Raw genomic sequence first — 23,060 nt, 5'->3', positions numbered from 1 at the left:
TCAGTAAACTACATTTATTTTAAGTACACCATTAGAAGAGTTTTGATAATTTATAACTACCACAATTTGTAATGGTCACCACAATCCAGACATAGAACATTTCTTCACCTAAAAGTGTTCACTGTGGCTCTTGGCAGTCAATCTCATCTTACTCCTGTCCCTAGGAAACCAGTTATCAGCTTTCTGTACCAGTAGGTTATTTTCACTTTTTAGAATTCCAAGTAAATGGAATCGCACAATGTGTACTCTTCTTCGATGAATATATTTTTGAGATTCTTCCATGTTATGTGTGTTCACTGTATGGCCAGCCATACCACAGTTTGTTTATTCACTCACTTGTTGATGGACCTTTGAGTTGTTTCCAGTTTGGTGCTTTTATGAATAAAGTTGCTATGAATTTCATGAATAAGACTGTGTTGACATATATTTTCATTTATCTTAGATAAATACCTATGCGTGGAATTTCTAGGTAATATAACTGCATGCTTAACTTAAACTGCAAAACTTTTCCAAAGTGTGTATACCCTTTTATAATCCCCTCCAGTAATATATGTGTTTCGGTGCTCCACATCTTTACCAAAACTTGATATTGTTAATCTTTTTCTTTTTTTTAAACATTCCAGGGGGATGGGTAACAGTATATTACTGTAGTTTTAGTTTGCTTTTTCCTGACAATCAATAATGCTGAACATCTTTTTATGTGTTTATTGGCCATTTGTATATCTTTTTTTTGCCAAGTATCTGTTCAGTTCTGTTGCTCATTTACTATTGGGTTGTTTGCTTTTTTATTTTTGAGTTGTGAGATTTCCTTGTATATTCTGGATACAAGTACTTTTTTCATATATATGCATTGAGAATAATTTCTCCCAGTCTGTGGCATGCCTTTCATTTCCTTGATGGTTTCTTTCAAGGAATAATAGGTTTTAATTTTGATACTAACTTATCTTTTTAAAAAATTTTATGGTTTATACTATCTAAGAAACTTTTGCCTACTTCGACATCACATAGACTGTCTCCTATACTTTATTCTAGAAGTTTTATAGTTTTGGCCTTTACAATTTTGTCTGATCAATTTCAAGATACTCTTTGGATATGGTGTGAACTATGTGCTAAGATTTGTTTTATTCCACATAAATAGCCAGTTATTCCAATACCCTTTGTTGAAAACATTATAATTTGATCCATTGAATTACCTTGAAATCTTTACCAATAAACAATTGTGTGTGTATCTGAACTATCTATTGTAGTCCATTGATCTATATATCTATTTTATGCTAATATTCACTTTCTTAAGTTCTGTAACATGGCATCTTGAAACTTAGGTACTTTAAATTTTCCAACTTGATTCTTATTTTTCAAAACATTATTAGATATTTTAGATCTTCATTTCCATATAAATTTGATAATAAATATGCCAATATCTACAAAAGAAAGGCTGATGGAATTTTAAGTGAGATTATGTTAAATCAATAAGACCATTTGGGGAATTTTGAAACTAATAGCTATGGTTCCTCCAATCCATGAATGATAGATAGATAGATAGATAGATAGATAGATAGATAGATAGATAGATATCTCCCCATTTACTTAGATCTTCTTTATTTTTCCTGAGCAATATACGGGAGTATTCTATGTGCAGATATTAAATATATTTGGTTAAATTTATTATTAGGTATTTTATTTTTATTCTATGTAATAGAATTTATTTCTTTTGATTTTTCAGTTGTTCGTTACTAGTATAAAAAATTCAATAGTTTTGTATATTGAACTTGTATCATTCCATGTGGCTAAATTCACCTATTAATTCTAGTAGCTTTCTTGCAGCTTCCTTAAGAACTTTTACATATACTATCATGTCTTCTGCAAATACTAAAATGTTTACTTCTATCTTTCCAATCTATAGACCTGTTGTTTATCTTGTGTGTTATAATAGCTAGGATCTTCAGGAAAATACTGAAAAGGAGTAGTAAAAGTATGTAGCCTTGCCTGTTCCCAGTCTCAGAGGAAAGACAGTCTTTCACTATTAAATATGTTAGTTGCAGAGTCTACACACTCCTTTTATCAGGTTGAAGACATTTTCTTTTATTTCTAGTTTCTCAAGTCTTTTCTTTTTAAATCATTAATGAGTGTTGAATTTTTAAAAGTACTTTTACTGTACCTATGGAGATAATAATGTTTTTTTTCTCCCTTATTCTTTCAATATGGTGAATTACATTAAGAGATTGTTGAATACTAAGCCAATCTTGCATGTCTGAGATAAGTCTAACTTGGTCACGAGATTTTACCCATTATATTGCTGGATTTGATTTGCTAATATTTTGTTAAGAATTTTTCTGTCTGTGTTTCTAAGGGATATTGGTCTTTAACTTTATTAATTTTTCATATCTTTAATATCTGGAAAATTCTGGACTCATAAAATGACTTGAAAATTGTTCTTTTGTTTTCTAAAAGATTTTATGTATGACTGGTATAATTCTTTCTAAATTTTTAGTCAAATTCACTAATAAGTCCATGTAAGACTAGAGTTTTCTTTGTGGGAAGGCTTTTAATTATAAATTCAAATTATCTGAGATAGAATACTACTCAGATTTGATGTTTTTGTGTCAATTATGAGTCTTCGTGACTTTCTCTTACAATTATGTTTGTTTATTTCAATTTTGGTAATGTATTACTATCATCTATGTCTATTTTACCTAATGCACATGTGTAAGAATTTCTCAAGGATATATACTTGGGTGTGAAATTAAAGGTTTTATCGTCTCCACTGTATCTTTGTTTTCTTTTACATTAATTTCTGTCCTTATATTTTACTTCTTTTAGTTTTCTTTGAGTTTATTCATTTTTTCCTAACTATATACCTTGCTTCTTAATTTTCAACCTACATTCTTTTTCATAAAAAAGCATTTATTACTATAAATTTCACTCTATATCTTTTCTGCACATCCTTTTTTGTGCAGTTTTGATCATCATTATCATTGAGTTCTAAGTATTTTCAGTATATTTTATATTATTCCTTTTTTGACTGAAGTGTTTTATTTAGAATATACATTTTAAAATGTTCAAATGTATATGGTTTTCTTTTTTTATATTTATTGATATTTATAGTTATTGATTTTACACTAGATTGCACTGTTGACAGAAAATGTAAGCTGTATGATACCTACTCTTTGAAATTTGTCAGTTTGCTTTATGGCCTAGCACATGATCAGGTTTATTTTTTTGTTTATGTTCATGAGAAGAATATGTATTCTTTAACTGTTGGCTCCATAAACATAGTTCCATACATATATTAACTCAAAGTTGTTAAATGTGTGATTCAAGTCTTCCATATATTCATTAAACTTTTAGTCTACATAACTCAGTCAATAACTCAGAGACGTGTGTTAAAATCTTCCATTCGAATATTGCATTTATCCACTTCTTGTACAGTTATATTCATTTTGCTCTATATATTTTAAGGTTTTATAAATTTCATAGTGTATATTTTTTATTGAGTTCTTCAAATTATTAAGACTTCATGCTGAAACAAACCTTTTATCATCACATTGTGACTCTATTTTTAATAATATTTATCTTAAAGTCTATTTTAATATTAATACATAAACCCCAACTTTCTTTTGGATAGTAGTTTCATGGTATATCATTTTTATTCTTTTTTTTATTCTTTTACTTTGAAATTTTCGTAGTCTTTGTGTTTCAGGTGTGTATCTTATAAACATACTAATGGATTTTGCATTTTTATATCTAATAATCTCTCTTAGCTGATGAGTTCAGTCGATTTATAAATATCGTTACCTAGACTTTTTCTATCTTCTTGCTTGTACTTTTTCTCTTTGCTGTACCTTTTCATGTTTCTTTATTCTTTCTTCAGGCAAGTTTTTGGTTTGCTTTCCTTTTTTTTATTTTTAAGGTAAAATATATATAATGTACTATCTGCCATTTTGACTATTTTTAAATGTACAAATCAGTGTCGTTAATTATATTCACAATGTTGGGCAACCGTCACCAGTATCTATGTCCAAAACTTTTCATGACCTCAAACAGAAAGTCTGTAACCATTAAGCAATTACTCCCTTCCTCCAGCCCCTTGTAACCCTAATCTACTTTCTGCCTGTATGAATGTGCCTATTCTTGATATTCCTCATAAGTGGAATCATACACTCTTTGTCCTTTTACATCTGGCTTATTTCACTCAGCATCATGTCCTCAAGTTTCATCCATATTGCAGCATGTATAGAACTTCATTCCTTTATATGGCTGAATAACATTCCATTGTATGTGACACATATATATGGGTGTGTGTGTGTGTGTGTGTGAGGTGTGTGTGTGTGTGTGTGTGTGTGTGTATCACATTTTGTTTATCCATTCATCTGTTAATGGATATCAGGGTTGTTTCTACCATCTGGCTATTCCAAATAATGCTGTAATGAAAATTGGTGTACAAATGCCTATGCGAGACCCTGCTTTCAATTATTTTGGGTATATAACTAAGAGTGGAAATGCGGTTTTCTTTTTTATTTGATTTTTCCTTCTACTAGTTGAAAATTACAGACTCTATATCTACTTGCTATTGATTACCTTTTAAATAATATCTTGTATTCATAATAACTGACAGGCCTACATTTAATATTTTAATCCCCTCCAAACAAGACAAGAAGTTTAGAAACTTAACTCTGATATCCTCCCTCCTAGCTTACCTAGATTTTTTTTTCTAGAATTAGGTTCTGTCTTTTTTTAACCTCATAAAGTATTTATTATCCTTATTATACTTATTACTACTGATATAATTATTATTACTGGTATGCTGAAATGATACAAATTAAATAACAACCACTAAGAGAATAGAGAGTATATAACTTAAAAAGCAGAATAAAAAGGTAAATTTTTTATTTTTTCGATGTAAAAATATTCAAAGTTTTAAAGTTAGGCACTAATAAAAATAGATAAATAAAAATAAAAATCCTCAAAAATATTCTTTAAATCCTGTGCAGAGCAAACAAAATACCAGGGTGGCAACTTTCAGCTCAAATTTAAAAATCTGTGTTGTAAATTGACATTGCTGTTATGTTTAACTCTGGTTAAACGTATACCTATGTAATGATAGAATATCTCATTTACTCTGACTATATTAATGAGTTTCTAAACTATGTCATCTCAAGTACTCTAAATTCTTTTCTTAATGCTTTATTTGTGGCTTAGCAGGCCCATAAGGCTCAATGGTTAATTTGTTCAGCATACAATCCTTTAGTGTGTCATGACGTGGCAGGGCAGATCCAGGCACTGGGGACACAACATTGAATATACAGACAAAAATGAACACCTTCAGACTTGAATAGACATTTCTTCAAAGAAGACATACAAATGGCCAATAAGGACACAAAAAGATACTCAATATCACTAATCATAAGATAAATAGAAATCAAAATCACTGTGAAATACCACCTCACACCCACTAAAATGGCTGCTACTAAAAAAAAAAAAAAAAAAAAAGGCCAGGTAATAAATGTTGGCAAAAATGTAGAGAAACTGGAACCCTGTGCATTGTAGGTAGGAGTGAAAAATGGTGCAGCTGCAATGGAGAACACTTTGGTAATTCTTCAAAAAATCAAAAATATAATTACCATATCATCCAGCAATTCCACTTTTGGATACAAACTCAAAAGAATTGAAATCAGAGTCTCATAGAGAGATTTGTATACCCAATTCATAGCAGCATTATTTACAGTAACTAAACTATAGAAGCAACCCAAGTGTCCACAGACAGATGAATATATAAGTAAAATGTTATATATACACACAATGAAATATTATTCAGCCTTAAAAAGGAAGAAAATTCTGACCTATGTTACAACATGAATGAACCTTGAAGACATGTCAAGTGAAATAAGCCAATCACAAAAAAAATGTGATTCCGCTTTCATGAGGTACTTAGCATAGTCATATAGAGACAAAGTAGAATTGTGATTGCCAGGGACTGATGGTGGGGAGGAAGAATGGGGGAGTTATTGTTTAATGGATGCAAAGTTTCAGTTTGGGAAGATGAAGAGTTCTGAAGGTGGATGGTGCTGATGGTGGTACAACAGTGTGAACGTACTTAATGCCATGAACTGTACAAGTACAATGGCGAAAATGATCAATTTTATGTGTTATGTATATTTTTCCACAATAAAAAAAATTTTTAATTCCTTTAAGGAGTTTACATAGTGAGAAAGAAAGAAAATGAACAAATAAATGAAACATGACATACCAAATGGTGGAAATATTCTAGAGAAAAACAAAACAAGGAAAGAAAAAATGCTGGAGGTGGGGCTCCTGGCAGAGGCAGCGATCAGGGGAGACTTCACTAAGGAGGTGATTTTTGAATAAAGAGCTTGTATCAGTGAGGGCTGGCTGTCCACAAACATTCATAGACCCTTTTAGAGCAGAACTATTGCTAGGAGGCTGCCTCTGAGCTAGGACTACACTTTCCAGTGACCCCTGCATGTAGACACAGCTGCATAACCAATTTTCACCTATGCATTTGAGTAGATATGTACTCTGTCTTACATCTAAGCCCAGGTTTTATGAATCTGGTATGGTTCCTCCACTGTCTCTTCCCTTTCTGCCAACTGAAGCAGAAGACGCTGAGGTTTTAGAACAGTGCTTTCCAAGGGATATATAATATGAGCCATGTTTGTTATTTAAAATTTTCTAGTAGCCACATTAGCATAATAATATTATTAATATAAAAGGAAATGGGTGAAATTCATTTTAGTAATGCATTTTTAACTCAATATTTCCAAAAATTATTTCAATACATATACAACAGACTATATTAATGAGATACTTTATATATATATATATTTTTTCAAAATTTAGTGTGTGTTTTATACTTACAGCACATTTGAGATGCTACTAGCCACCTTTTAAGTACATAGTTGCCACATGTGGCACCACAGTGGATAGCTCAGGTCTAGAATATGGTAGAGCCATAAAATGAAAGGAGCTGAGTCTCTGAATCTCCATATGGAGGACAGCCACCCATCAACCAGGAACACCCACATTTTACTATCATATGTGAGAAGAATAAACATTCATATCGGTCTTCCAAAGTTGAAATTCTTTGTTACGGAAACTAATTCCTTAAAGAGTCATATTAAAAACAAAAAAACTGAAATATACAGAATGGCTTAGCAATCAAGTAACCAGGTAGCACGAAATGGAAGCAGAAGCTGCAAATCAGAGACCTATCTTAAGTAGTGGTAAAACTATTACCTGTGCATGCTTGTAAGAAAGAACTAGTACCTAGTGATCCTGTAGCATTAGAGACAGTAGTTTGAAAGATCCAGAATGTCTATACATGCTGTCTTCTGGGGCTGCCACAACAAAATGCCACAGACTGGGTGGCTTACACACAGACACATATTTTCTCACATCTCTAGAGCCTAGAAGTCCAAGATCAAGGTGCCAGCAGGGTTGGTTTCTGGTGAGACCTCGCACCTTGGCTTTAAAATAACCACCTTCTTACTGTGTCCTCACTTGGGCCTTGTCTGGTCTTGTCTCTTACATACATATTCCTGGTGTCTCTTCCACAGGTCTTATTGGATTAGAGTCTCACTATTATTACCTCTTTGACCCTTAATTACCTCCTTAAAGGCCCTATCTCCAAATACAGTCACATTGAGGATTAGGGGTTCCACATATGAATGTTAGGGGACACAGATCAGTCCATAAAAGATGCAGAATGCTCCTCTCTGCACTGAACAATGATAACAAAGAAATGTGTTCTGGAAACAACTGGCTGGTTTGCAAGCAAAAGTAAAAGACAATAAAGAGAATCTAGAAATGAAGGTGGGTTTGGGTCCCTGCCGGTATGGAAAGTTGGCTGTTTCTAGGCAGCAAACAGTAGGAGATAAGACCTGAAATGCTTTGAGCAAAAGCACCCATTAAGTTGTTTTAGTTAAGAGGTTTGCAAGGCAGAAACACAGATTGTGGTAACTTATGTCTCTTGAGATCTGTTGCTTCAAGGGGCCCCAAGTTAGCTCAAGCAAATTAAGAGCGAGAAGTATAGGGGCAAAAAAGGAAAGAAATAAAGCCAGCTTAGGAATCATTTCCAAGAAAAGACTTTGGATATGGTTACTGGCACATGGAACTAAGTAGAAATCAAGGGAATAATGTTTCTAAAGAATAGTGATGTAGACCTTAAAAATCCTGTGACTGTAAAACATCCATCCTCTCAGGGACCTCAAATACCCACCAGCAAGAAGCAGGCTGTGAAAACTGTGCAAGCTCCAAAGAAGTCATATTCCTTACAGTTGATCTCAGATATTGCCAGAAAGGATAAATGAACAAGAAAGAACATCCCAGAGGGTAGGGCCAAGGACCATAGAGAACAGTAAACAAGCAAGTCCTGCCCATTGAGCAGGACCACAGTCTAATAAAGGATCTCTTCCACCTCGAGGGTTGAGAGCCATCCTAATGCTGGCCTTGCTGGATCCCTCATTGCTGTGGACCAGTTACTGCAATGTATCTCCCAGACTGCCCTTTTCCCAATGAGAGTTTCTACTATGGTTATCCTGTTCCTGCTCCATACTTTTTATATGAATTTTGTTGGTAGGAGGTGGGCAGACAATGTGTCTTTGAATTCATAGGTTTCTGAACCAAAGGAACACATTACCCAGAGTGCATGGACTTTATCCTGGGTGCTGACCTGGGTGAAACTTTAGGTTGTCTCCTATAGGAAGGAAGCCACCCAGATATTTGGTGGCCAGAGGGGAGTCTGTGGCAGAAATGGCTAGCTGCCCCATGAGTTCTTATTCCCTGCCCTTGCTGGGATGACACTACAGAGCCAGTGGTTATGATCACAGCTCCTCTTGAATCCAGGGGTTGTGCGCCTAGTTGTTCTCTCACAAGACAATGTGAGTAGAAGTTATGTATGCCTTGTCCACTGTCTGTTTCCACTTCAATGGCTAGAAACAGAGAATTCAGGGATCTGCCTAAAGAGATTGCATGGCCACAAATGAAAGGAGCCTGGGTCTCAGAGTTGCCACATATAGGAAAGCCAAGTACCATCCAGGAGGACCACTATCAGACTGTTACATGAGTGAGAGGCAAACTTCTGTTTTGTTAAGGCACTGAAAATTTAAGGTTTCTTTGCTTTAGAAGCTAAAATTACCCTAATTGATATGCTTCTGAAAGAAGTGAAGGGAAGAGCTATGCGGCAATCCAGACAAAAAGCAGTCCAGGCAGAGGGAACAGTAAATGCATGGCCCTTGGGCAGGAGAATAAGTGTGTCCAAGGATTAGCAAGAAGCTTAGCATGGCTGAAGCAAAGCAAACAAGCGGGAAAGTTGAAGGTGAAAAGATCAGAGCTATAAAAAGACGCCAGATCGTTAAGACCTTGTAGGCATTGTAAGGACTTTGGCTTTTACTTTGAATGAGTTGGGAAGCCATTGGAGAGTTGAGAGAAGAAGGAGGACATGATCTGACATTTTAATTAGGATTACTGTAGCTGGTGCTTAGGAACAAATTACACAAGGACAACAAAAAGAGAGACCGGTTTTGAGACTATTACAACAATCCAGGGGAGAGATAAAGGTGGCTTAGTATCAAGGTGGTAGGAGTGGCAAGCAGTATTTGGAGTGTGGATATATCTTTATGATGGTGACAAAAGCTCCTGGTCTCAAATTCAGGCATATATAATATTCATGTTCTGGCTGGCTCAAGTCAGAGAGCTACACATGCATCAAGAGCAGAAACTGGCTCCCAGCAGCTTGGTGTCCTCTGTAGTGAAAAGGGCTCTGTAAATGCGTAATAGTATTATTGTTTCAATACAGATATTATTAATTTGTAAAAAGTAAATGAAACTAACCTAAACTCTTATGAATGCTTTCCGAGTTACCCAGCCCATGAAAACTTTTCATTGAGATTTAATGCTATTAAAATATATTCATCTTGGTGCTATCTTTACTATTAACCATGAGATTGCCATTGGCCAGAGAGACAGGATAGTTTTGCATTCTTTCAAACAGTCAATTGTGATCGCTCCAACACTAACAAAAAAAATTTAGACTATTTCTTAAATAGGATAACTACTGAGATGTCAGTTTTACAACCAGGAAATTCGGTGAAGCTTGCCTTAGGACTGTAGGAAGGTTTCTTTCACTTATTTTCTAATTGCATATTTAACAAGAGAATCATTAGAAAATGGAGAGAGCAAAATTATTTTCTTACTATTGTGAAATTTTAATTCATCTCTTGCAAAAGCAAGAGGTTAATTTTAGCCTTAAAGTTATACTGGCAATATTGTTTGCTTTCCACTCTTTATCATATGTTCCCAGTTATGATTCAGATGAGTTAGTAATTTTTTATTCCATTAGAAGAGTCACTGGAAAAAAGGTAAATTGTTTACATAACTGCATTGTTCTTCAATTAGCAACTTTGCTTGGTTTATGTTGCCACTAAGTTGGACTTTTGTGGAAAATTTTAATTATTTAAAAAAAACCAACAACAACACAGGATTACAAAAAATTTAGTAAAAGAGCAAATGCAAATTATCCTAAGTGGATACTCTAGCATCACGCTATTTTATTAGCACACATCAATAAAGTATTTAACCACGAGACAAGTAAAGAAATCAGTAAAATTGAAGAACAAATTTCCAGAGCAAATTTCAGCAAGCTTAAGAAAATAGTAGAAGTGGCCACATGGGAACAAAATTAAACAATAAGAAATCCAGTAAAACTGCATATTGAAAACAGGAAGAAATCCTCTTTCAGTCAAAAAGAGAGGTAGAATTTAACTTCATCAGCTAAAAAACTGTTGAATACTGAAACATAAAGGAATTAGACACAACACATAAAGGATATTAAACCAGTTTACTAAATAGTTGTAGGCTTAAGAGTAATAAATACAACAAAATATTGTATATTTTGCAAAAAAACAAAACAGAGGGAGTAGAAAAATGTTCATACTTTACTTACTTAAACTACATAAAGTATGCTTTCCTGGATAAGGACTTATGACTTTTTAAAACAACATTAAAGAAAAGAAATAATTTTTTGGCACAATCACTGTCAATGGGACTTTTATAACAGACATCTGGAGAAGAGAGAAAGAGAACTTAAAGTATGTCAGTAATATGTAGACCAAAAGAATATGTCCTAATTTGTAGGGTCTTGTAGGTCTCAGTGCTAGATGGTATCATTTTTATGTATGTGAGTAGCTGAATATAGGAACAAAACAAAAGTCTCTGTTCTATCATCTTGGAAGTGGCAGTTTACTTGATACATATGCTTTATCTAGAGATTTTGTCCATTGCAGATTTTATTCATATCTTTTCAATCATTAGCAAGAATAATAATCCAGAGATCACAAGCAATTCTACGAATTGGTCATGTACTCCTCCATTTTCCACACGCCTTTCTAAATCTTTCTTCTTTCATCAGGAGGCTCTTCCCCTGGAGGAGGGAACAGCTCCTATCTCCAATCTTACGTGAATACACTCACATCTGCCCTAGTCAACTTAGCCTGCCCTGAGCTCGCTCTTCTCAAGGCCTTGTGCCTTTGGGATTCTGTTCCCTATAGCCACACTAATAAACCTTCATGAGTGTAGTGAGGACATTAGTGAATGCTCAAGAAGTGGCCATCTTAGTTTATGACTAAAAGGGTAGAAAGGAGCATCTTGGGAAATCATTCATCCAAAGAGACCAAAATTTGGTCCAATTACAATGTCTCAGCCATTGAGGGAGGGGAGGAAATATCAGTATAACATAATGTCCACTATCCAGATTTGGCCCCCAGCCCATACCCCAGGACAGAATACTTAGGAAAAGGGATAAGAAGTGAAAAATAACCACCAACAGAATACGATTGTTTTCTCACTCCTTATTTCAGCACAGGGACACTGGCCTCTTATGACTTTGCTGAAAGGTAGGAGGAGGGCAAAAGGGCAGCTAAGTCCACCTTCCATACTCTGTGGGAGCAGCACCCTGCAGAACCATTAGCAACAGAAACATCAGTCTCAGAGGCAGCGAAGATCCAGGTCTGGCTCTACTTGATGGCAGCAGCGGTAGCTGGCACCATTGAGGGCACAATGGCATCACAGAGCATCCCTGAACTTCTGAGTGCCAACAGCTTCATTGACAGGAGGTAATCATGCTACTTAGAGATACTTGATGTCATGAACCACAAGCAGGAGCAGAAAGAAATCAACGTCTGGCAGTGGAGGCTTCAGGTGTCAGGGAAAGTTGAAAGGCCTTGTTTGAGAGTGTGTGTGGCTGGGGATGCCCGGAATTCACTGGGGAGGCAGGAGTGTCTTTGAAGAAAGCTAGAAAGTCTAGTATATCATAGAAGGTATAACAGAGGAACAATGTTTAATACTTTAAGGTTAATCCCATTTTCACCCCAGGTATAATCTGAAGAAAGATGCCTTAATACGCTACAGTGAGCAATGTTCGTTAAATGATTACTCTTTCCAGAGACCGTTTGCATTTTAATGGGGACTTCTTGTAGATGATAACTTAACCTTTGTACATGAACATTTCTGCCTGATTTCTTGGCGAAGGCCTGGGCTAATGTATCTCCATGTGGGCTCAATACTCTACTTCTCTAGTTCTTCTAAGGTGGAAGGCCCTGTATAGGTAAGGTGGCTCTGGTTAAGAAAAGGTCATATTTGCAATATTTAAATTTAGGTTTCCAGGCTCCGAGCCCCTAATCCCAAACTCCTCTTTTTGCTGCACAATGAAAACATTTTCATTTGGTCCTATAAAGTATTATAATGAATAAATGTTATTAAAATAATGCTATTAGGTAGATATAAAAAGTTACGTTCAGCCATTTAATTCTAAGTTTAGGAAAATGAAGGTGACAAAGGTCAGTCTTTGGCCTTATATCTTTTTATCATTCTCATTATTTATGTATGTATGAACATATGCAATGTAATGAGTAGAGATGTATTCAGTTTCACCAAATATGGAAATAAAAATGATTTCATGTTCAAATTTTAAAAGTCAGCAATATTCTTACATATCCACACTAAGTGATTAGGAGTCAGTAGCAAACAGTTTTAAGAGGATATCTTCAGTATCCAATGAGTATTTAGAATGACAGAATTGACAGGTTCTTCAGAAGTCTTCCATCTGAGCCCTGCCACTTTAAAGACAAAGCTGAGGCCTAGGTACGCAAAAAATTTTGTTCCAGGTCACTCAGAAAGTTCATGACCAAGCTTAGTCTAGAACTATGTCTCTGTACTCCTCAAGTTAATTCCTTCCCTTCTGGGTAAGGCTCTAAAGGTTAAAAAGAAGCTTGTCTCCCATTTTCTCCAGAATCTCAGTTCCAAGGCAGTGCTGAATCCTCATTTTTACTGTCCCAACCCTGTGGTCCTTCCAAAAAAACACACCCGAACCCACAGCATAAAAGTAGCACCATGTAAGGTGGTGCCCCATAATACACTCTCTATTATCCCATTGTTCCAAGAAACACCCAACCCAGTTCAAAAATCCATCCTATCTGTTGTGATCTGGAATGTTTGTTACAGCATAGCCCCCTCCCAGCATCCGTATCTTCAATACACATACACAAGAACACACATATACACATACACATACACACACATGCACACCAAATATGCTATCTTTTCATCTACCGAGAATGCAAATGACACAATCATTAAGGAAACTGACCATGCTCCATAGTGCAAAGAGTGGTGAAGAGTCTGTAAAGATAAAGAATGAATTTCTTTTGTTCCCTGTGGACACAGAATCAGAGCTTAAGCACTTCCCTTTGAAACTGGACATCTGGATGTCATATGAGATGAGAGACATAACTGCACTTTGATATTAATCTGATTTTTCTTTAATGCTAAGGCCACGATCAAGAACCAATCATGGACTCATTCTCCTTCTGACATTGCTTGGGGTCAGTCCAGAAAAAAATTTCTGCCTTCTCTGAACTTGCTAGCAGTTAGAGAAACAAATGTGTCATATTCCCAGACTGATGAATGGCTGAAGACACAGGCCATTTTAAATGGCAGCCCTAAGTTAAACAAGAACTGCTAAACTGATACATTCAAAGAGACTTAAGAATTGTCAAGATGTGAAGCCAAAGATCCTCTGTTACTCATGTGTTGAAAACTCAGTTTCTAATCCCCTTCTGTGGTTGTACTTTTGTGGACAGATGTTACATTAAGATGACTGTGCTTGCAGTAGAGGAAGAAAAGGAAAATATCTGAAGAAGCTTATATATTAACTGCAGAACTCAGACTTCTCACTAACGTGAATTATATTTCACTACAGTATGTTCTCCCTGTAAAATATAATAAATCTTGGGATTTGGAACCCAAAAAGGTGAAAGATCACTTGCAAGTTTGAGAAGCTACGGATTAAGTCTTTTGCATAGAGGAATAACAGATATTGTCTGTGTATATTATCCTGATCACAGCCCTTGTTGTTCATTCTCCTGTTATACCTCCATCAGAAATCCAACAGATTTCTCATTTGCAACCTCAAATCCTTCCAAACACCAGCCACACACCAGCAAGACCCAGGTCACTGAAACCTCTGCACTCACTTCTAAGGTTAACATAGCCCAACTCTCATTGATGGGACTTGAGGAGCCATTTCTAAAACCACTGAGTCGGAGGTAGCCAAAAGAATTGATGCAAACAACTAGTAGGCTGCTAAGGAACAAAACACTAAGCATTAAAAAAATACTTAATCTCTGGGTGTAGAGTTCAGGTATTGGTGTTTTGTAAAATCTCCCCAGGTAATCTTAAAGCCTAGATAGGGCTGAGAACCATGAGCCTAGCACAATACAGGCCCTGGGGATTCTTGCCACATAGGTAATACCACACTGGGCCAAAGTCGAGGACCTTTCAGGCAGAAATTATTGAGGTAGAACTGTAAAACACTTCAATTAGCATGAAACTTAGTATGGCAGTTTTAAAATATGGCCCCAATTCTTTGATATTTATCCCAGTAAGAAGTAGGATGCATGTCTTCTCCTCATGCATATGGGTGGATCTCTGACTGCTGCATCCAAAAATATATAGCAGAACAGATGCTATCTTAGGTCAGAGGCTACATCACAAATGACAATGTAATTTCTGCACTGAGGGCTGGGACACTCTTGGAACCCTGAGACACCATAGAAGTTTTAACTACTTTAGCCACTATGCTGTAAGAAAGATCAGGCCACATAGAAAGGCCAAATGCAGGGATTCGATGCCCCACCTGATTTCCACCATCAGTTATCAACTGAATAACAGAGATCGACAGATTATTTACAAATTCTGGAAACTGAAAGCATCAATATAAATGAGAATGTTGGAGTAATGTCTCAGAATTGACCAGAATTTCATTATCCAGTTTTCCTCCAAATATAAGATCAATCTTACTTTAAATAATCAATGAAGTTGCAAATGTCTAAAGCTACATATTCAGTTTTTCTTGTTTTCAATAGTGGCTACGCTTGAATTGAAAGAGAAAAAATACTCTGAAAATGCTAGGAAAAGGTCTGTAACATAAAGCTGCCTAACCTCAAAGAAACAACCACTATTATTTTGAAATATCAGAAAAATGAATGGACTTTTAATCATTAGACTGTGGGTCTAGAAGGCCTAATAGTGATCTCAGAAAGAGCATATTCATGTCCCAATCCCTGGAACCTGTGAATGTCACCTTATTTGGAAAAAAGGTCTTTACAGATATAATTAAGTTAAAGATTTTGGAATGAAATCACTTATAAGAGTGGAACCTAAATTCAATAACAAGTGTCCTTATAAGAGACACAGGAGTGATCTAACAGACAGAAGGGGAAGAGGCAATATGACCAGTGATACAGAGATCTCAGAGATCTGAGTCAGGAATCCATCACACCAAGGACTGCTTACAGCCATCAGGAGCTGGAAGAAGCAAAGAACAGATTCTCCTCTAGAGCTCAAGGAGTCGGGGGCTTGATTTTGGACTTCTGGCCTTCAGAACTGTGAGAAAACAACTCTCTGTTGTTCTAAACCAACCAGTTTGTAGTAATTTGTTATAGCAGCCACAGTAAATTAATACACTTTAAAAAAAAAAATTCCTCATCAAAATCGTTTCCACATAAGTGTAAAATTTAATAAATTACAATTTTATTCTTTATACTTATCTCTTTATGCTTCTACCTACAGGACAAATTTCAGTTCAAAATATCACTTCTAATATAAAAATGTCAAATTTTTATTACTATTGTTTTCTTTATGTTTAAGGTTTCCACATTTTTCCATCTTTTTAACATGTGACTTGGCAGTGGTTTTTAGGCTGTATTTATCAACAATCTAAACAGAGTACAAACTGAAGGACTTGACTGAGCATTCTGAATTATGCAGACTGTTTAAATATATATATATTTGGGAGCTGAGGGGAGGAAAGTGGAGCACTTGGTACTGAAAGGATAATAAGAAGAATGATATGCTTGCTATCAAGTGTACGGTTTTGAGGAAAGTGGCTACAGACATGCTTTAAAGAAGGCTGTCTCAAATTCCAGTAGCGGGACATCCCGCAAAATGATTTACCGATATTCTTCAAAACTCTCAAGGTCATCAAAAACAAGGATAGTACCTGTATGAGAAATTGTCACAGCCAAGAGGAGCCTAAGGAGACATGAAGTGTAGGTGGAATGTGGCATCCTGGAAGAGAAAAAGGGCGTTAGGTAAAATTAAGGAAATCTGAATAATGACTTTAGTTAAGAATAATATATCAGTATTGGTTCGTTAATTCTAACAAAAGTATTATACACATGTAAAACGTTAATAAATAGGTGAAAGGGAGTGCCGAATACACAGGAACTCTGTCCAGCTTCTCAATTTTTCTGTAAATTTAAAACTGTTCTAAACGATTGTATCTATTAAAACACACACAGCTGTCTCTATTAATATTCGCATTTTAAATAAGAAACTAGAGTTGAAGGAAGTGAAACATTTAATACAAATCAGTAATGTTGAAGAAATTTTCTCGACTGTTTCCCAGAATGCTAGTCCATATTGCAAAGAATTATTTAATAAGGCTTTTTTTCTTTCTAATTATTGCGATGTCTGAAATGAGAACACCACCAAGAAACTTTTCTGGACTTGCAAGAAACGAAAACAAAAGAAAACAAAACATCTGGTTCTGCTTGCAGTCTAGTTTCCAGGGCTAACTGGCATGCCATCTGCTCGCAGCAAAGTGGTAACCATGGTTCACGTGTCACACCAGCGTTCGGCGTTAGGAAGTTTGCCCCAACAAGCCTGGACAACTTGGCTTCTGCGCAGGTTGCTGGGGGGCGGGAGGTGGCGGTAGCAGCATCCAGGATGTGTATATCGTTTTTCCAAACTCCATCTGCTTCCCCCACCCCTGACTGTGCCCGCGGTCTCCCCGCGCGGCAAGCCCAAGGGACTTGAGCGGGTCTTTTATGCATAACAAAAGAGCCCTTCTCCTCCTCCTCCAGCCGCCCCGCCCGCCCCCCACCTTGGCTTCCCGCGGCCGCCGGGCCCGCGTCTTCAGCAGGAATTGGCTCCCAGGACCGAGGTTTCCAGGTACCCGGAAGGGGGAGGGGGACCCAGGCGGCAACAATTGGGCGGCTGCGGGCGAAACGCGCGGCCAGGAGCGCCAAGACTCCGAGGGGCGGTGAGCCCGGGCTGTGCCACCACGCGATTGGCCGGGGGCGTCCCGCCGACCGCCGCTGATTGGTGGATTCTCAAATTCGGTCTCAAGGCGCCAGAGGTGGTTTAGCCCGGACTGCGATCTGGGGCTGCAGTTGCGGTCGGCGTGTCCGAACGCTGGCGCTGTCAGAGCGCCACGGGGTCCTCGCCAGCCCCGGGCTTTCGGAGTCGGGGTCTGCGCACTTGGCTTTCCCCGCCCGATGTCGCCGCCTGGCCGCTGATCGCCTCGTCCCTTTGATCCCGCGCGGGTGTGAGGCCGCGGAGGTCCCCAAAGAGGCAGGAAGTCTATGCAGAGCGGGAGTGAGTAGCGTGCGGCCACAGCGCTGGCAGGCAGGCGGGAATTGGGGGGGAAAGGGGATCCCTCCCGCCCGGGCTGCCAGCCTGCCACCCCTCCCCTCCCCGACCGGCGGGGAATTGAGGAATTTCTGCCGCCGGACCAGGAGCGCGTGGGGTGTCCTGGCTCCAGCTCTTCTTCTAGCTAGGCAGTACAGGATATTTACCCTTCCTCACCATTTAGAGGGTCCACTGGAAGAGTTTATCTTTGGGGTCTGCTTGGAAGCCTGGGAAGGGGCTACGTTAAACGTCGAATGGGTTTGGTCTAGCGATCAGGTTTCTTCTCCCCTGATTCAAACTCCCCCAAAACCGAATTCCTCCCAGTTCTTTGCGCCAAAATTAACTGACCTAGGAGACTCTGTACTTTCTGACAAATTTGCCCTACAACTTGATCTGGTAACTTTATTATGTTCTGTTTCTTTTCATTTAAAAAAAAAGTCACTATTTTTGTCGTTTTGTTTTCTTCCCGAGTTTTCAGTGATTAGTAAGGGTTGTGTTCGTTCGTGTGCTTTTTAGAGTTGCAGCTATGCTTCTGGAAATTCCCAGGATGAGTTTAGGGAGGAGAAGTTCAGGTTCACGAGCAAGTAATAAATATATATTTTTGTTGTAGGGAAAAAAAATCCAATTGTAAAATCATTTTTTAATGTAATTGTGCATTACAGATGGAGGTAAATTGTTTAACACTAAAAGACCTGATCAACCCCAGGCAGCCCAGACTAGATTTTGGAATTGAAGATGGGGAAAATGCACAAAAGGTAAGTGCGCTTAAATACTTTAAGCTCTAACATATTTAGGACGGTGATGTCTAATTCAATGAACTGTTCCATTATTCCACTTGTATTTGTCTTATAAACCTAATTAACTTTTTAAACATAATAGAAATAAACTTTTTTTTAATGGAAACATCCAAACCATTATTATTGATTTTCTCAAGTCAATGTGCAGTGGGAAGAGGCTAGATTAGATGTAATGTTGGAACCGATTCACATGAATCAAAGATATGCTGGACGCCCAGTCAAAAGTTTGTTCGTAATACTTGTAGTAAATAAAAATAGAATTATGTAATGCTGTGCAGGAATGTTCAACCTCAGTTCCCAGGAAAATAGACTCTTTTTGCTACAAATGCTGGATTATTAAAATGCTGTGAAATGTTCTTACTACACATTAATCAGCTCTTAGAGGCCATTTCATTCACCCAAGACTATTACCTGTGCCTCCCAGATAGGGAGATAAGTGACTGAACCCACCAACATGCTCCTTAAATATTTTACAGTACTACTGCTGGTTTGGGTTTGCACTGAGTCATCCTTCCTTTTTTACATCCCTTGAGAATTGTGAATTAGACCATGGTGGTATCCTCAAGAAATGTTACCAACTGGGCATAGCAGTATCTAAACTATGCCTGTACCCACGTCAGCACAGTTATACTCACCAACCGGTGCCCTTCTGAAAAGGTGTAATAGCTTGTTAGTAGCAAACATGAAACCTTTTTTGGCCAAGGCAAATATATATAACAAACCCAGATTTAGAATCTTTGAATATAAATCTGAGCATAGCAACTTCTTGGGCTTTGGACTGTAGGATCCCAATCTTAACTTTAGATTTAGCATCAACAGTGAAACTGCCTGTTTGTAAAGCACCTGTTATATGGGTCTTTGAAAAATATTTTACAGTGATTAATTTTAGATAGGTGTGAAATTGTATGATTTTTCCATGTAGGAGCATTTTTCTCTAGCATTCAATTTATTAGTAAAAGAAGTACACCAAAGCATTATTGTTTTAAAGAAGACTTTAAAAAGTTACCTAAGCAATATGAAGGTAGAAATACGCAGATTTTAAAGTATATTTTCAGAGTTTGGATTTTGGGAGTTTCAGAGCTAAACTTTGTTTTCCTTTGTAATTTGGAAGAGACAACTTTGGAAGAATATGTATACATTTATATAAAGCCTAAGTCAGTGTCCACTTCTTTCCTTCCGGGTCAATGACTTTATCAAGTGCTTTCAACAAGGGCACTTCTACTCTAGTTAGCGTCAGTAAGTACTATATCCAGATGAGCTTTCACATTCTAATGGGCAAGGAGGAAAACTCAAGTGACTCAAAAGAGACTGGGAAAATGGTTAAAATGTTTGAAATGGAATGTCTGAGCAGTAATTACTTCACCTCTCAAAGAGAAGTCAAGGGATGAGAACAGTGTTTCTGCCCAGATACTAGGAGGGGCTTTTTTCTCTCTCTTCGTATTGCTGTGAAGTAAAGAAAGGGGGATTTTTTAGGGATGGTGAGAACATGGGATTTAGAGTTAGAGCCATCTGTAGATTTGATTTCCTGTTGGGCCATTTATTACCTACGTAACCTCAAACAGATATATTTATTTAGTCTTTCAACAAATATTTATGTTCCTCGTGCTGGGGTACAGTGGTTTAGTTTAATAAACCTCCTAACCTCATTAAGCTTGTTTCTTTCTTCTGTAAATTGGAGCTGATAAATCGCACCTCCCCCTTTGGATTTGTGTAAAGCACCTAGTGACACGTACTCTTTACACTGTACTCAAAACTGATAGCCCAAAGATGCAAACCCTGCCCTCAGTTACCTGAGAGACTTTCAGGGACTCAGATATAAAACAACTAACCAACTGTACTATGATTTGGTAAGTGCTATAATAGGAATGGGAGCAAAGTAACCCCCTCAGAACAGAGGAGAAAGAAATAAATTTATGGAGAGTCTATAGTGTACTGTGTTCCAGCCTTTTTGGATATTGTTTCATGTTTTCACATTTCATCATGTCTACAATATGCCCATCTGTGTCTCCTGCTGGTAAGAAGAGGAAGGCAATTAAAAATGCCACTCAACTTACAATGGGGTTATGTCCCGTTAATGCAAGTGTTCTGAGCATGTATAGATAGGTAAGCTAAGCTATGATATTCCAGTAGGTTAGGAATATTAAATGCATTTTTGATTTACTTATAGTTGGTTTTTTGGGATATAACTTCATCATAAGTGAAGGCGCTTCTTTATTAAACTCTAGTGAAAATATATCTAAGTTTTGGAGGAAATAATCCATCTGAACTGCTCCTCATCAGAAAAAAAGTAGGAGCGCATCATTCCTATGACTGCAGGTAGCATGGAAGGTAGAGAAACCTGGGCCACAGCCTCTACTATGTGGATACCTTTTCTAATAACTAGATAATCAAGGCCCAGTGTTCTCTGAGCACCTATAAGAAGCAAGGCATTGTGCCAAAAATTGTAAGTAACGAGACATGTGGAATTTGCTCCCTGACCTCCAGAAGTGCACAGTCTTGTTAATGAGACAAGACTTACACCCAGGAAGTTAAATATATTACCTCTGAGCATCAGGATGAATGGTAATAAAGAATGGGATAGGAGAAAAGATAATAGCTAAGTTTTAATGCATGCTTACTGTATGCCAGGAACTAGTCTCATAATCCTGTGGTTGGTATTTTTATGGACTTTATGTTCAGTTGAAAGAATGACAACCTAGTGTGGAGAAGGAACTTGCCTTCCCTTACACTGCTGATAAGCAGCGGAGCCAAATAAACTGGCCTGAGAGTTTGCATGCAGAACTGCTTACCCATACTGCCTCTCCATAGATGCTAGTGGGGCCTGCTGGATACTTTATGTTGAAGCTGTAAAAAAATAGATAAATAACTTCGGTCCAATTCACACCCAAGATAGGCTTATTTCTGGATGCAGAATTTCAGAAACTCCTGCTTTCGGCTGTTTCTTGTATGGCAAGAATGAGATTTGTATGTGACCTCCAGCAAGTTATTTAACCTCTCTGTGCCTCAGTTTCCTCATCTGTAGACTGGAAAAATAATAGTACCTACGTCACAGGATTACATGAGTTAATATATGTAAAGTACATGACATATGGCATGGCACATAGTAAACACTCAGTACTTTCCCTGAAGAGTTCCCTTGTAGAAGACTTCATCAGCACTGTACTAGTAGGAACTTGTTAAGAGATGTTGGTAGATGCAGTGCCTCGGGCTGGGTGCTTACTGCTGCTGTGGCGTGAGAAACCGTCACTCTCATCCCCACCCGCTTCCTTCCTGTTACACTAGGACAGAACCTAAGCATGGCTACCTGGCAGCTTCTGCTAGTCCAAGGAGTAAGAGTAAGAGCTGGCCTACTAACAAAACTCCAGTTTCTCCTAAATAACCTTTTCCCTCTGAACAAGATGCTCCTAAGAAAGCACTTTTTTAAACCACTGCTCAGCCAAAATCTAAGCATGCAGTAGCTACAGAGTGATACATGTACAAGAAAGGGAATGACAAATATTTAACTCACCCACCTTCATAATAAGATAAGACACAATTGCCTGGAGGTGAATTCAGCTACAGGAAGAGCAGAATCTTTCTGTTCCTGAATGCCAAAAACGGGTTTTAGGGGAAAGAAATTTGTTTAAATTACTTGGTATTTCCAAATGTGGATTCTCTGTACCTAGTCCTGTTTCACAACGGCCTAATGGACATAATGGACCCATCATTAATCTTATAATTATCTAAGACATTCTACTCAAAGTGTGATGTGGGGGCCGGTTCTACCCTACAAACTTACCAAGCTGCAAAAAATGAATAGAACTTGAGAGTTAAGCACTTAGAAATTTGTATGACAATTTGATGTTGCCCCCATGACATCTAAGCCTGTGATCAGTGGTATCTTGTTTAACAGGCTATAGATTAGTTTGATTGGCAAACTCTGGTGGACAGTCATATGGAGTGGAGGTTGCACCACATATCAGTGTGCGGGGTTTAGAAAATAAAACACTCTGGTCCTTCTCCATGGTTGGTTTAAGAAACACTGATCTGTGTGAATGACAGACAGCTCTCCAGGTTCGCTTGAAACGTGGCATTTTGTTGGATGCACTTCCGTTAATTGGTCCTGCTAATTACTATATTAGCACTGCTGAACACTGAACTACAAAAGCATAATTGCTCTTTACTAGTTAGGGCAAACTTGCAAATAATATTTTTAAAAATATGGCACTTAGGAGAATGTGGACTCAACTCATATTGCCCTTCTCATCCTCAACTATTAAAAGCATCCACCAATAACAT

General features: G+C 37.4%; 1 protein-coding gene and 1 long non-coding RNA gene across 6 annotated transcripts in view; one reads left to right on the top strand and one right to left on the bottom strand.

Annotated features, from left to right (window-relative positions):
* The window catches only part of LOC120583369 (uncharacterized), a 29,263-nt gene extending 11,553 nt beyond the window's left edge, over window positions 1–17,710 (bottom strand). For all 3 annotated transcript variants that reach the window (XR_005647782.1, XR_005647783.1, XR_005647781.1), the window contains exons 1-2: window positions 17,459–17,710; window positions 16,574–16,641 (exon numbers count right to left, since the gene is read on the bottom strand). This is a non-coding gene — a long non-coding RNA (uncharacterized LOC120583369). The remainder of the gene's footprint in view (window positions 1–16,573; window positions 16,642–17,458) is intronic.
* A 30-nt stretch (window positions 17,711–17,740) lies between these two features.
* The window catches only part of E2F7 (E2F transcription factor 7), a 33,616-nt gene continuing 28,296 nt past the window's right edge, over window positions 17,741–23,060 (top strand). Inside the window, exons 1-2 of one of the 3 annotated variants that reach the window (XM_039838899.1) lie at window positions 17,741–17,952; window positions 18,648–18,740. In XM_039838899.1, the coding sequence (XP_039694833.1) occupies window positions 18,648–18,740 (93 nt within the window). In that variant the 5' untranslated portion in view covers window positions 17,741–17,952. Of the gene's footprint in view, window positions 17,953–18,014; window positions 18,382–18,647; window positions 18,741–23,060 lie in introns of those variants that run through there. The other 2 variants (XM_039838901.1, XM_039838900.1) reach the window with 2 other exon arrangements.

The sequence above is a fragment of the Pteropus medius genome, unplaced genomic scaffold (genome assembly GCF_902729225.1).
Source record: "Pteropus medius unplaced genomic scaffold, Ma_sr-lr_union100, whole genome shotgun sequence".
Lineage (NCBI taxonomy): Eukaryota > Metazoa > Chordata > Mammalia > Chiroptera > Pteropodidae > Pteropus > Pteropus medius.
This window is presented reverse-complemented; position numbering and strand designations above follow the sequence as displayed.